The 15100-nt window shown below is 39.6% G+C and overlaps 2 protein-coding genes across 2 annotated transcripts in view; both read left to right on the top strand.

The window, feature by feature from the left end:
* Positions 1-4036, top strand: part of BMT2 (base methyltransferase of 25S rRNA 2 homolog) — an 86983-nt gene extending 82947 nt beyond the window's left edge. Inside the window, exon 5 of the mRNA XM_029233675.1 lies at positions 820-4036. Within this exon, the coding sequence (XP_029089508.1) occupies positions 820-1449 (630 nt within the window). The 3' untranslated portion in view covers positions 1450-4036. The remainder of the gene's footprint in view (positions 1-819) is intronic.
* A 7233-nt stretch (positions 4037-11269) lies between these two features.
* The window catches only part of TMEM168 (transmembrane protein 168), a 51179-nt gene continuing 47348 nt past the window's right edge, over positions 11270-15100 (top strand). Inside the window, exon 1 of the mRNA XM_029234358.1 lies at positions 11270-11489. The gene's annotated coding sequence lies outside the window, so the exon portion shown is untranslated. The remainder of the gene's footprint in view (positions 11490-15100) is intronic.

Genomic DNA, 15100 nt, shown 5'->3' with positions numbered 1-15100 from the left:
GCCTCCAGCCGCCGCCGCCGCTGCCGCCCAGGATCGAGCCATCGCGCCAAACTCGCCCATCCAGCCCCTTCAGGGCAGAGGCAGAGGGTCTCCATAGAGTTTTAATATTCAGCAAATGATACAGTGCTGTTTATTTCTTTACTTGTAGTGTATCTCATGGTCATTTGACTCAGTTAATTAAATTTAATACATAGTTTGTTTCAAGCCGGAGATCAGCTTTTTAATAGAATCAATATATTATTAAAATTACTTTTGAGATGGTTAAAGTTAATGGTTGAAAATATGTTTTTCATGACCTTAAAAGTTTTGGTATTTTGTTTTTACACATTTATAACTGCTTTAATTATCCTCTTTGACTTCTTTGATTCATCTTTATTTCATGGTATTTCTTGTTTAAAGTTATTTTTATGTAAACCTGTTTTTTGGTAACTATAAATGTTTAAGTGAATATAAATATGACTAAGTTTAGAAATAAATCATCCCTGTAGGCTCTTACCCAAATAACATTTCAAATAAACCCTTATTATTTTTAAAAAATATATACTTAAACATTATTTCTAATTCTTAATTAATTGTTACTCAGAAATATTTTTTTTTAATAATGACTAGAAATTCTTTGGGCTTAATTACTTTGAGATTTTTCTGAGTAAAAGTTTTGGTTGAATAAGTCTGTGCAAGTGGAATCTTTATAAGGGAAAGGTACATAATTAAAGCTTGAATTATGTAGAAATGCTATGAAATAGCTTGGTTTAAAATGTATGTAATTAGGTGGAGGTAATCTTAAAATTCTTAACATGCCTTGTTTTTCCCTTTCTGCAGAGTGTGTATAAATGTGACTTCCTGAATTTGCAGCTTCAGCAACCACTCCAGCTTGCACAGGATGCTATAGATGCCTTTTTGAAGCAGCTAAAAAACCCTATTGATTCTCTTCCTGGAGAACTTTTCCATGTGGTTGTTTTCTCTCTCCTTCTTTCCTATTTTCCATCACCTTACCAGCGATGGATTTGCTGCAAGAAAGCCCATGAACTGTTAGTGTTAAATGGTTTATTGCTTATCATCACACCTGATTCCTCCCATCAGAACCGTCACGCTATGATGATGAAAAGCTGGAAGATTGCTATAGAGTCCCTGGGCTTTAAACGTTTCAAGTATTCAAAATTTTCACATATGCATCTGATGGCATTTAGAAAAACCTCCCTAAAAACCACAAGTGACTTGGTTAGTAGGAACTACCCAGGGATGTTATATATTCCTCAAGATTTCAACAGTATAGAAGATGAGGAATATTCTAACCCTTCCTGCTACGTTCGATCAGATATAGAAGATGAACAGCTAGCATATGGTTTCACAGAGCTCCCTGAAGCTCCATACGACTCAGATTCTGGAGAAAGTCAATCCAGCTCTATTCCTTTCTATGAGCTAGAAGATCCCATATTACTTTTAAGTTAATATAAAAGCAAAAGGCCCTTTCAGTCCAGACTCCTAAACTTAATTGCTTACACTAATCAGAAATACTAACATGAACTCAGTACTTAAAACCTGCTTTGCATAGAAGAAATGCAAAGGTTTACAGAGTTTGCTATTTTTTTCTACTTCTGGATTTTAAAATTTATTCTTATATAGAAAGCTTAAAGTTTCATGCAGAGTGACTCCTGTCATAGCAGAAACCACTGTTATTTTAGCATTTAGCACTAAGATATTATAGAAAGGTACCTTTTTCTCTTTAGTGCTATTGTGAAAAATGAAGCATAATTTGCTATGTATTTTTCTTATTTTCATCTTTTCAGTGTTGACTTTAAACCATTGCAATGAGAAACTAAGATATGTAGAAAGCTGTAGATTGCACTTTGATGACTCACAAGTTAAATGTGACAGAGATAGATTGGTTTAGTAGTTTTGTGATGCACTTATTCTTTTTTCTAACTAAATTGTTACCTGTTATAGAAAGCCATTTTGGCTCAGTTTTGTCTGATGATTGAACATTCCCCAAACTTCTTGGAATTGATAATTCTTATTCTTTCTTGCTTGCTCATTTGGCAGCATCAGACATTGGGGAGATATTTCCCCCAAAGTATGTATTCTAATTTGATTAGCATAGTACAGTAAACACCATTGCCAAAATAGAGTTTTCATATCTTTCTTGTTGATTTGGGCCTTGGTGTAAAGTATATTTAACGGTGAGAATTCACTTTTACTTTTTTACATTTAGGTTTCATTTACAAAATTTTCTATTTAAGCAAGGAACAATATAATACTCAATACTGACCCGAAACACATTTGTGAAAGGGTTTGCACTTGTAAGAGAGCTTATGTTCTATCTAGACCAACCTTAATAGGGTCCTCACCTTTCCATTAGGAGGTGCTGCACTACAAGCCTGGAATTATATAGAAAAATTTTAAATTAACCCTCTGCTGGTAATCTCATAAAATGGTTTTGACGTTTCGGTATTCTAATTTCTATCTAAATCCTAGCAGAAATTTTTCTTTGAATATATAAACCATTAGTTGGCTGTGGGAATTTTCCCTTTCCACATTGATAAATGCCTTTCTGTGTTTCTGAATCAGAAGCAAATGATTAAGGAGAAATATATGTCCAACAAGACAAGATTAGTTTAAATGGCTAAGAACATTTAGTCCACATTGTCTTGTCAGCCAGCAATTGTCATGTAAACTATCATTTTTAAGAGTGCCACTGTGTGGATTTTTTTTCAAGTGGTTATTACATTAAAATTACCTCATACTGAGGTTTTTGCACTGAAATATCACAGTTTCAGATTTCATGGTTAATGTTGTGTGTGTGCGTTTTTAAAGGAAATTTGCATTTTCAATAGTTGATCCTAAATTCATAAACTGAACTTCTTTACTCTGATAAAAGTGTTTTTGTGCTTATTGTGAATTGCTGTAGTTAACTCTGAATGTCAAACTTTATTTAGAAATAAAAAATTTACCCTTTAAGATATAAATGGTTGAGTGTGTATACCCAATATTTCAAATTAAATTTCACATTCTAAATTAATGAAAGTAACAAGACTGTAATTAAAAGTCAGTTGAGTAAATGCAATAAATATTGGTTGCTCAAATATGCCAGAAGTAACTTCAAGTTTTTCGTTTACTTTCAATAGCATAAGATTACTTAATAATAAGGAATAATTAGGACTTTCTTTCCAATTAAGAACTACAGGTCAAGTCTTGTAACTCGCCCAAAAGAAGAAAAAAAACACTGTGTTCAGGGTAACATAGAAAAATGTGTGTTGTTAGTACCTCCTTTACCATACGGTCCGTTTTCTGTGATTTGGCTAAATGCTATCTTAAAGGCAAAGAAAAGCAACATACCAAACAAAAGCGCTTTGAAAGTAAATGAAAACAGTGCTTTTGAGAGGCTGGTGTAAGTATTGATATATGACCTTGGAGTTAGCCCATGTGTTACAGCTAAAATGTTGGTGCTATAAATTCTTCTGATTGTTTACAGATGTTGATTCTGCTTATGCTCCAAAGTGTGCATGATGTATTTTAAGTAGTACTTTAAAGAAAAATCTCTTTATAAAAACCTATACTCTCACTTAGTATAAATTTGTTTGGATTTATAAATCTCATTTGTTACTACTGTAAATTCATCTTCAAAATTAGGTTGGCGCAGGATTTAAACTAATACGTATTCCACCAAAGCCAATTCAACATATAAATGTTAAAATATAAGCAGTCATGTGGCTTGGTGCCAGATTATATATGTAATGACACAAGAAGTTATTAGAGCCTTTAATACTGTATGGGTACTCTTGAGAATGATTTTGTTTGGATATGAAGAAGTTAAGGGGCCTCCTGTCACATTCACAACAGTATTCTCCAAAATAATTTGATGTTTCAAAAACAAATGATCATTTGCTTGGTTTCTTCAGGATTATGACTAGATCAAGTGGTTTATATGGTAGTTGCCAAGTGGTGGGAGGTGGCTTACCTGAAAATGTATGTTTGTGTTTGTTGTATTTTTTCACATTTTGTGAACAAAGCACATTTATTAAAAATTTTAAATTTTCTAATATTCCTTGTCTGTTATTTACGAACTGAAAGTTTTGTGGTCTTGACCTAATCTCACTAAGTGATTTCAGAATTGGGAAGCAATTTAAAACTTAAATGACTTAGAATTTTCTATCTGGTTTCATCTAGTCCAGTCCCTTAATTTCATAAATTCATTCACTGAGATCCAGAGAGCTCAAGTGACTTATCCATTATCATGCTATTTACCGACGAACAAGGACAACAAACAACAAATTCTAGTTCATTATATGTCAACTATATCATACCCTGCTTTTCTTGAAAGTTAATTACATCCAAGATAATTTACCTAAGTATATCAGTTATTTTAGGGCAGCAGATGGCTTTCTCATAATGTGAAAGGGTTCTTTATTCATTAAACCGATATTTGAATTCTACCAAGTGCAATATGCTGGGGAAACAGCAGGGCTTGGTGTGTTCACAGTCCCCTGCTTTCATTGGAACTTACGATCTAATGAAGACGACAAGCATTCTACATAGAGTTAACATCTGTATCTAGGAATGATTGCCTACTGATCCTATACATTTGCTCCTGCTTAACTTCCTTAATTTGTTTCCTAAATAGAACAAAAGGAGAAAAAAAAATTTTAAAACACAACAAAAACTGTTTAGCAAATCACAAACACATTGTAGATAAGAGGGATATATTGTTCATCCCTCCAGAAAAGTGCAAACTGAAAATTCTGATCGTTAAAGGCAAGGAAAAAATGGAATTGAGCTTTTGCTCCATTTTCCCACACTTTTTGAGCACAGTGCTGCAATGGTATTCGTCTTCAAGAGTCCACATACTAGGTAAGTAGAATGTAGACTTAAGAACTGGCTCCTTCTTGGTGTTGGAAATTGTTAGACAGCAAAGGTGAAAAACAAATACCTCTAAATTACTAGTCCCAAAAAACATAATACAAACGTTTATTACAAAGAATGTTTGTATTATAGTTATTTTATTCGTTCCAAAAACTTGATTTGCAGTAACTTGCATGATAGTTCACAATAAAAAATTCATGTCCATGATCAACTGAACACAAAGCTCCCCAAAATTATTAGTGGTGGCCTATATTACATAATACCCAATAAACAAGCATGCTACAATAGCTAACAAATCAAGACCTCTAAATGTTATAAAAGGAGAGAAGTATTAGGTTTTCTAAACCCTATTTTGTCTTAGAGATATTCAAACCTTAATAATTGGAATCTCTTAATTTATTTTAAACTGAAGTTTGAATGTATGTTTTATCCCAAATTTGTTTCAGAATGAGCTCAGTAGTTTAGTATGTATTTTTCAGATAAGAATTTGTTACAGATGGCACTACTGAGTGGTAACTTTGAGTCTACATAAGCAGTGTTCAACTGTGAATTTTATTTTTAAACAGAACACCTTTGCTCAATTAATAGAAAGCTATTCCACTTTTTGCAATAATATAAAGCACTTGTTATTCATGTCACTGCTTGTCTTTAGTAATTGAATATATTGATAACTGTTTTGCACTATAGATTTTAACAGTTTCTAAGATTGGCCCCATCAGTAGTACCAAAGATGGTACCTATGTTTTTTAACTTACAGGAAAATACAAAAAATTAGGTCATAGGCGTTGACTGCAGGATTGTTTCTTAATTTGTCAATAAGATTGTAAAACATAAATTTGTTAATATTGTTGGATTGGAATACCCACGTAAATGATAAAAGTAGTAGGAAGCATTACTCAAAAGACAAAACAATGCCTGGTAGCATTTCCTGGCACTGGGCCTATTTGCACCTCTTTACAGAGACTAGCCAGGAGAATGTACATGCATTTTTATTGCTTGTATGTCTTATCTATTGAAGGCAGACACAACGAAGTAAATCAGTGATCTCCTAATAACATTCTTTCCATATACCTTTGAGCTGGTGTGGGGGGAATCAGATATCTAGAAGAATATGACTTGTCACAGATACAGTCTACATGAGGCTATTATGGAATCCACATGTAAGTCATTTACATTTATTCCCTAGACCTACAAATCTTTCCTAGAGTTAACTAATGCCACTCTAGCTATTCCCATTGCCTTCTACCAAGGAAAAAGAATACAAACATGGCCATGGCCAGTATTAATTTAGTTCTCCCTCAAACTCTTGTCCTGTAACATATCCCCTGTTTGGAGAGAGTTTGCTGAGACAGGCTAAAGTATGTAGGAAAGATAAAGTCATCCAGAAACAATTATAGTTTTTAAATCGCCACAGGCCTTTTCACTAGGAATCTAAGAGATAACATTCGCAAAGCCAGGCCTAGAAGTAAAGTAGATGCATGATTGCTGGCAAGAAGAGAGGTAAGCGGGCTAAATCCCTGGAGCCTGCCTGCAAGTAGAAAGATGCTTAGGAAAGATACCTGAGACAGAGGGTCTAATGGCTTGACTGTGAAAAGGAGCTTTTATGTTTTTCAACCCCATTGAAATATTATCACAGATTAAAGTACCAGAGTGCAGGTTACTGTGGAAAAATAGAGACCTGGGAATTTAAAAGTCAAGATAACATTTTGATAGGAAAAGGTCTGGATCTTGTGTGACCAGAAGTATTATCAAGGTAGGAGGGACCCCAGTGGCCTGGAGAATGATGCCAATTGGAATGAGCTATAGAATGGGAGTTAGAATGTCACAAACCATCTCCTTAGTCCTGCTTGATTCATCATTTGAGGCTTCATTACTACACTATTACACTAGACTAGGTACTGTAAGGAATAGGTGTCTGTTGTGCTCTTCAGAGCTAACGATGTAACTTAAGAAAAAAAAAAAGAAATACATTTGCATTAATATGAAGCAAGAAAAACTTTAAAATTGAAGAATAGTATATTCTGGCACTGCTGCATTTGGTGATACATATCAATGAAATCTGTTCATGTGATTATGGCACACTGTTCATAACCAATCTAGATGCAATTAAATATGGGTATCTCTCATCATGGAAGTACCAAATATAAATTATGCCCCTCCCTGCCTCTCCCAATTCAACCTCCTACACTCTCTCCTTCACCTTCAATGTTAACCCCCTGGGGGTGGGGCAAGGGAGAACCAAGCCTGTGCTCACCTTTGCAACAGCTAGTCCCTCTGCCTAGAATTTCTCCCTCTTATATTGGATTTGCATGGCTAGCTGATTTTTGCTAATCAGATCTTAGCTTGCATGTCACCTCCTCAGGAGGATCTCCCCAGTCCACATAATCTAAAGTAGTCTCTGCATCACTCTATCTGAAGTTTATCCTTTTCCTTGTTTGTCTATACATATGGGCAAGGCCCTCTTCCATCCTATTCTGTACCTTCAGCTGAGAAAAGTGCCTTGCACAAACAGGTGATCAATAAATATTTGCAGATGAATTCATTTTACTTTATAGAATGCAAGCGAGATGACACAGCTTCACTGCCAATACTTAGTTTATGAATTTTTTTTCAGGGGAGGGGAGAAGGTCTAGGTCTGTTTTATATTGTTTATTACTTAATGTATTCTCAGAATCAGGATATAGCTCAATTTATACTTCAGAAAAGTCTGAATTGGTTTGTATAAAATGTAGCTTAGATCAATACTAAGTAACTTCCCCCCTCCCCCCGCTTGCTTACTCCTACCCATTTAGATTTCTTGTATCTTAATCTCAGATCCTTTCTCACCATGTCTCTGTGACGTCCAATCCCCGCCTCTCTCTCATTGCCAATAAAATAAGTTTGTAAACCATCATTACCTTTACTACATACTAAAAAGGAAGACTTAGCTGATTGATATCTTTCAACTCCACAAGAGAAGTGGTACTCCAGCAGTTTCTTAATTTGTGTAAGGGATACATTATTCCAACTACTGCCCAATGACTTTATATCCAGATAGGTTTCCACCATTAAATACTATGACATCTTGGGCAAATTTCCTCAGGACTTATTTCTTAATCCACACATTTTGCTGTGTTGAAGATAGGTTTAAAAACAATTTATATAAAGCAAGTAATACAGTCTTGTCACATAGTAGGGATATAACACATAGTATTATTTGTTTTAGCAAATAGGCTTTAATAGCCCTGTTACTTTCTTTTAGTCTTGCCTGTTCTGTGCCTTCCACACACATTAACCATTTCACAGCCACCATCACCACTCTCACTACTGCCCCAGGAGCTCACCTTGCTGCATTCCTGCAGTTACCCAGGGAGCATAGCTTTCTGTGCCTGCTTTTTTGAGTCAATAGCTTCCAGCTGGTGCTCATGATTGGTTGAGTAAATACTTGGCATTTCAGTTTCAGCTACTAGACTTGTAAGGTTGGGGGGTGTGAGTGAAAAATGTTGGCTGCCATGTCAGTAAACAAAGACTGTTGCAGCCATCAAATTACAGGTCCCTCCCCACCCCCGGAAGGTGAGACCTGAGGAGACTCAGGATGGGAAAACACAGGATACTGGCTCAAGGTAGCTGATGTACATATCAAAGAAATGATTTCAGTAAGCCCAGACTATTGCATCTTCCCATACACAGAAAAGTGTTAAATTCATTAACTTGAGATGTCTGGTTTTCTTTAATTAACACTAATCTTTTGAAATTCCGATTACTTGGTCTTTGTTGTGAAAACTCCTATATATCGAGGCTCCTCCCTTACCTCTTTGGAGCAGTCTCTCAGAGCAATCTGAGACTGTGTCCTGGGCTTAAGTCCTCTGTTTTGTCTGCCAGATAAAACATAATTCTCAACTTTTAGGTTGTGCATTTTTTTCAGTCAACAGGGGAGAATTCACCACACATGGAAACAGGGTTCAGGTGGTGGGAATCCATCAAAGGCAAGTTGAATTAGAAGTGAGGACAATATATTCAAGTAGAAACATCTAGCAGGTAGTTGGAAATGTGACGCTGTATTCCCCAGAGAAACAGAGTTACAGATTTGGGAGCTGGGTACTGATTGAATTTAGAGTTAGACAGGAGTCTGGAGAGAATCAAACACAAAATTTTCATTTACAAATGAGGAATCTGAGTCTGAGGGTGCTTCATCACTTATAGACGTGCTGTCCACTCCAACCCCTCACCATCTATGAAATGAAAATGAAGAAATTCATACTCTGTTAGGGGAAATAGAACAAGAATATAGAAGACACTAATAGAAAATAAGTGGGAGGAGAGGACCTACTCTGTTCTATTATTTCATTTAACAAATATTTAAGTACCAACTATATATCAGGCACCACGTAGGCCTATTTAATGGTGAGCAAAACTGGACATGTCCCTGCATTTGAGGAAATGGAAGCAGGCTAGGGTGCAGAGTTGGGGGAGTGTGGTGGTGAAATCATGCAACTCAGATTGGGACTTCAACCCAGCCGGAACCCAGATTGGGACCTGAACCCATGGTCTTTTAGCTGAGATCACACACCTGGTCTCAGGACTTAAAGAAGCTCAGGTTCTTGATGTCTCCTTGCAGAAAGAATTCAGTGAGAGACAAAATGATAGGTAAGAAGTGAATTTACTTAGAGAGAAACACACTCCACAGAAAGAGTGTGGGTCATCTCAGAAGGCGAGAGGCCCCGAAATATGGGGTGGTTAGTTTTCATGGGCTGGGTAATTTCAAAGGCCAATTAGTGGGAGAATTATTCCAGTTATTTTGGGGAAGGGGTGGAGATTTCCAGGAATTGGGCCATGGCCCACTTTTTGACCTTTTATGGTTGTCCTCAGAACTGTCATGGCACCTGTGGGTGTGTCATTTAGCCCGCTGATGTATTACAATGAGCATATAATGAGGCTCAAGGTCCACTGGAAGTCAAATCTTCCGCCATCTTGGACCTAGTTGGTTCTAATCAGTTTTTGTCATGTCCTATGGCTATGTCATTCTTTTAAAGGTTGTGCCCTGCCCCCTTCCCTACTGTTTCAGTTGGAGGTCAAGCTGCTGTATAGTCTGTTGTTATGCTTTATTCCAAAGGAGATAAACCATGTAAAGATTTTAAGGTAATTTTTATTTTATTTTATTTTTTGTGGGACGCGGGCCTCTCACTGTTGTGGCCTCTCCCGTTGCGGATCACAGGCTCCAGACGCGCAGGCTCAGCGGCCACGGCTCACGGGCCCAGCCGCTCCGCGGCATGTGGGATCTTCCCGGACCGGGGCACGAACCCGTGTGCCCTGCGTCGGCAGGCAGACTCTCAACCACTGCGCCACCAGGGAAGCCCTAAGGTAATTTTTACATACATCATCTTATTTAATCCCTACAACAACCCTGTAAGGTAGGTATTATTAGCATTCTACTTATATATGAGGGAACTGGGGTTCATAGAAACTGACCTCGCTAAGTGCTATGAACAGTAGAAAATTATGGTAGGGACAGAAGGCTGGCAGGCAGGAAGGGCTTCTTGGAGAGGGAGGGGGAATTCATACTTTTTGAGGGCCTACCATATGATGCCAGAAAAAAAAATGTTTTACTGAATATTCACAACATGGAAGGAAGGTTTCCTTCCTTTGCAAAGAAGGTTTTGTTACCATTTCTTAGGTGGAGAAAGCTAGGTGGCACATAGGAAGGGGAGAAACCAGAATTCAAACCCCAAAATCATCAGCTCCACAGCTGTTGTGAAACGCTGCCGAGGAATATCCCCTTATGTTTATTCAGTGCGTTCAGATACAAAGAAGAATTAGCCCTGGAATGTGAAGGACCCTCAGGATGCGAGGCCGGTGAACGTGCAAGGGACGGGGTCGGGGGGGGGGGGCGGGGGGGGGGGGTAATGGAATGGGTCAGGACTGGGGGAGCTTAGCGTTGTCGGCTGAGTAAAGACCCAGGCGGTTTATGAAAGGAAGTCTTAATTAGAAAAGGAGGCGAGGAGGGCTTTGAAGGCGAGCCTAAGGAGCTTGAGCTTTTAGCTGGTCAGTGGACACAAAGCCATATATTATACGATAGGTATTAAAGAGCAGCAACGCCTCCTGCAGTATTTACTGTTCTTGTGTGGCCTGCCGGCCCGGCCGCTTTGCCCCGGTCTCGGTCAAGCCCGAGGTGGCGGCCTAGAGGCTTGATGGACACGGTCGGCCTGATCCTTCGTGGTCTTCCAGCTCCCTGTTCGCCGCCCATTCCAGGTCCAGGAAGGCGACAGCTTGTACCCCAGGTGGGGCCGTTTGCGCTCGCGCAGCGCCGAATGCACCTGGGTCCGCGGCGGCTCGGAGGGTTTGGGCGGGGAGGGGGGCAGGGCCTGGGCCGGCTCTCAGGGAGGAAGCGCGTCGTGCGGCTTGACCCCGGCGGCGTTCCGTACCGTCGCGGATCCGGCGGCGGGAATATGGCGGCCGTAACCGGGCCAGTAACGGAGAAAGTTTCCGACGAGACTGGCCTGTGCTAGAGCGTGCGGTCTCTGGCCCTCGACTCCCCTGGAATCCCGCCTCCCCACTCCGAGTCGCAGGCTCAGCCGCAAGGGCCCTCCCTTTACCGTGCTGGCCCCAGCGCCGACTCCGAGGGTTGAGAGAGTTGGTAGCAGCGGCCGAGTCAGGTAGGTGGGCGAGGGGGTCACTGGCGAGGCGGTGAGACCTGGGCACAGTCACCGCCCAGGGCTCAGAGTGGTGCGGGCCCAAAGCTCCGCCCAGCCGGCCTCCTGGGGCGGAGGTAGGGATACCTGCCCGGAGAGAAGTTGATGGTGTGGGGTGGAGGATGGAAAGCGGGGCGCCTCTCCGTATCCCCCAGCAGTTCCCCACTGAGCTGGGTTATGGTCGACAACAGCGAGGCTTCTTCTTGGGCCTCCCACATCTTGCTAGGAGGAGGCAGAATGGAAGAAGAATTGTTATTGCTGCCCTATTGCTGAGGGATTTAGTATTCGAGGTGCCATTCTCCTTGTATGAGATGGGTCCAAAGAGTTATTATCATGAATTCATAGAACCGAAGCACTGGAATTCCCCGACCCTGGGTGCTCAGTATGTTCTTTCAGCTTTTGACACTTCCCCTAGATGGGACGGAAATAGTTTCTGAGTCTAAAGACGTTGCACGTGATATAGTGTGTCTTGGATTCCCTAGAAGTAGGACATGGAAGAGAACTTGTTGGTTTGGAGGAATTTGGATGAATTAAGTGAAGGCTGGCATAAGGCCGAGAGAGAAGCAAACCAATTAGACAACTTGTTTACTCTTTGTATATTAATACGTGCCCTATAACTGATTGGCATTGTTGTTAAATATAGTTATTTCTGCATCACTCTTTATTTCTTCAACAAGTACGTGTTGAATACCTACTTGGTGTCGAACTTTCTGCTAAACAGAAAGTACTTTCTGCTAAACAGTATTGTCTTTAATACTGGTGTACAGTATCGAAGACAGACTTTCAGAGACCTTTTGATCTAATGGGGAATGCAGATTTTAAACAGTTGATGGTCAATATTTTGCTGTTACAGAGGAAGTACATGGATCATATAAATGAGTCAAGGTGATTGCCCTAAGAAAATCATTTAAGCTCAGGCGTAAAGAGTAAAGAATAGGAGTGAGCCAGGTGTGAGGACTGGGATGGGGCCAAGAGGAGGGAAAGCAGTGCACCTGGAGAGGGAATAGCATTAGTATGGTTCAGAAAGGTATGGCTAGAATACAAGTTCAAGAGGAAGAATGGTAAGAGATGAGGCAGGAGAGTTATGCATATCCAATGAGGAGAGTGTTATAAGGCATTTTAAGGAGTTTAGACTTTGTTGCTTAGAGTGATGGGAAGCCACTGGGGGCTTTTACGTAACAGAATGATGTGACAAATTTTGGCTTTAAAAAAGATACTTCTTGGAGAAGGGCAAGAGTGGATGCAAGGAGACATTCAACCGTGAGATGATGGTGGCCAGAACTGGGATTGTGACCTTGAGGATGAAAAGAAGTAGATACATTTAAGAGGTGTGCAGGAAAAGGAGTGGACAAGACTTGGGTGACGATTACATACAGGTGGTGAAGGAGAAGAGGGTTTAGAGTAGTACATAGGATTTTATAAAACAGACTCTGGCAGTTGTTGGTTAACTTTTCTTGTATTCAGATTGACTCTTCTGTGCTCCTTTTTTATCTGCCTCTCAAGGAATTTCCCACTGAATCATTAGTGATGGCAGACCCGCTGAAAAAGTTTGCAGTGCTTTGTTTTACTCTGATTCAGGCTGTTTGTCTTTTGAAGGTCAGAATGGGAAAAGACTTTTGTAGATTAGCTGTTTAAAAATAATATTCTGTCATGTTGGTTTTGGCCTATAACAGGGTGGCTGCATATATTCCATGCTATGAATGTGCTGTACTTTATTATTTACGTGTTTTCCTTTACCTTTTTCTAAGCTTTTACCTCAGTGCAGAACCGAGCTAGTGCTTTTATTTCTGTCAGGTAGGTTAATATATATGTGTTTAAGTGTATAGTGAGAGAAGAGCCTAGGCTTGGGATTGAACATCCAAAGGATAGATTCAGAATGAAAACCCTGCAAGGAGACAGAGAGGAGAGATCAGTGAGTTAGGAAGAAAATCTGGAGTCTGGTCTTTGGAAGCTAAAGGAAGGGCAGGTTTCAGAAGGTGAAAGGAGTCAAAAACGTCAAAGGTTGTTTGAGGAATGTGCAAGATAATGAGTGAAAAGAACCCATGGGATTTAGGAATTTGCAGGTTATTTTAGAACTTGGCAGAGCAGTTTGTTGTTGTGTGGTGGAAACCACTGTTTAGTTGGTATGAGCAGTAAAGCAGTCAAATATTGGCTGTCAAGAGGACCGAAGATTGAACTTGGAAGAGGAGATGAGGATTAGTGAGGATTGTTTAGTTTTGTTTGTTGTTTCTGTTTCTGTATTTTTTTTTTTTTGGTATCATTTTTTGATTTGTTTTGTTTTGCTATACGCGGGCCTCTCACTGTTGTGGCCTCTCCCGTTGCGGAGCACAGGCTCCGGATGCGCAGGCTCAGCGGCCACGGCTCACGGCCCCAGCCGCTCCGCGGCATGTGGGATCTTCCCGGACCGGGGCACGAACCCGTGTCCCCTGCATCGGCAGGCGGACTCTCAACCACTGCGCCACCAGGGAAGCCCTGGTATCATTTTTTAAAAAGAGCTTTGCAAATGGTTGTGTCAATGGATAAGAGAAGAGTTGGAGTTTAAAGAGAGAGGAGAGAGTGTGAAGTTCTGGAAGAGGCAGAGGGGAAGGGATACGTGTGTGGCTAAAAGATGTAGCCTTAGATAGGGAAGGGACAGCCTTCCTTTCTTGAATCAGGAAATGTAGATAGAGGTGAGTTTGTGGTGTTGGAAACTCAGGTAAACTCCCTGCTGATGACTTCATTGGAGGCAAAGTCATCTGGTGAGAATTTGGTGGGAAGTGGATGTCAGAGATTTGAGGATAGGGAAAAGAGGTTTGCATAATCACAGAGAATGAGAGTGTGTTGACCAGAGAAACGTAGAACTATGTCTCATGAGTTGAGTGGCAACCATTTAGTCTGGTGTGTGATTTTTTTTCTCCAACAGTGTTCAATCATCTGAGCCCAGACTGTACCATCGACCTTTTGAGGACATATATTCCAACATATTTGTTGAATGATTATATAACACATAGAAGTAATGTTTAAAAAAATGCAATGCACTCTAGATACTATCAGTTTCTTAAGTAAAAAGATAAAACCTAAATATACCAAGGAAGATATTTTCTTTAGTGGTGTGTGGTTTCTTAAGAAATGATTGAATGAAAATGTAATTGAGGAAAAATTAGCATTCTTAGTTAATTAAATAAACTTAGCTGTAAAAAATATACATGTTGAACATGTAAATTACTAATAATACTTGGAACCTCCCAGAGACCCTAAAGCTGTCACCCGGTGACATTCTTTTCCAGCGAAATGGGTAATTAAGAGTTAATTCCAAGTTATCTCATATTTCTCTTGGGTCTTTCTTTTAGTGTCCTGCTATTAGAAAGTATAAATAAGCTGATCACAAACTAGTTACTTTTTGAGTTTTTATTGATTGAGTTCTCTATGGATATTCAGTGTGACCCTGAGCCATTGCATGGATCATTTCTTCTGAAATAGCATACTAGAAAATTTGAAGAATTATGTAGTAGATAGTTAAATCATATTTTGACTACATCATGTTTGAAGTGCAACTTGAAGGGGCACTTAAGATTGAAATAATTATCTGGGTCCTT

The sequence above is a fragment of the Monodon monoceros genome, unplaced genomic scaffold (assembly GCF_005190385.1).
Source record: "Monodon monoceros isolate NGI ecotype Baffin Bay Population unplaced genomic scaffold, NGI_Narwhal_1 Super_Scaffold_2, whole genome shotgun sequence".
Lineage (NCBI taxonomy): Eukaryota > Metazoa > Chordata > Mammalia > Artiodactyla > Monodontidae > Monodon > Monodon monoceros.
The sequence above is the reverse complement of the archived record's forward strand: the minus strand, read 5'-3'. Positions and strand labels throughout refer to the sequence as shown.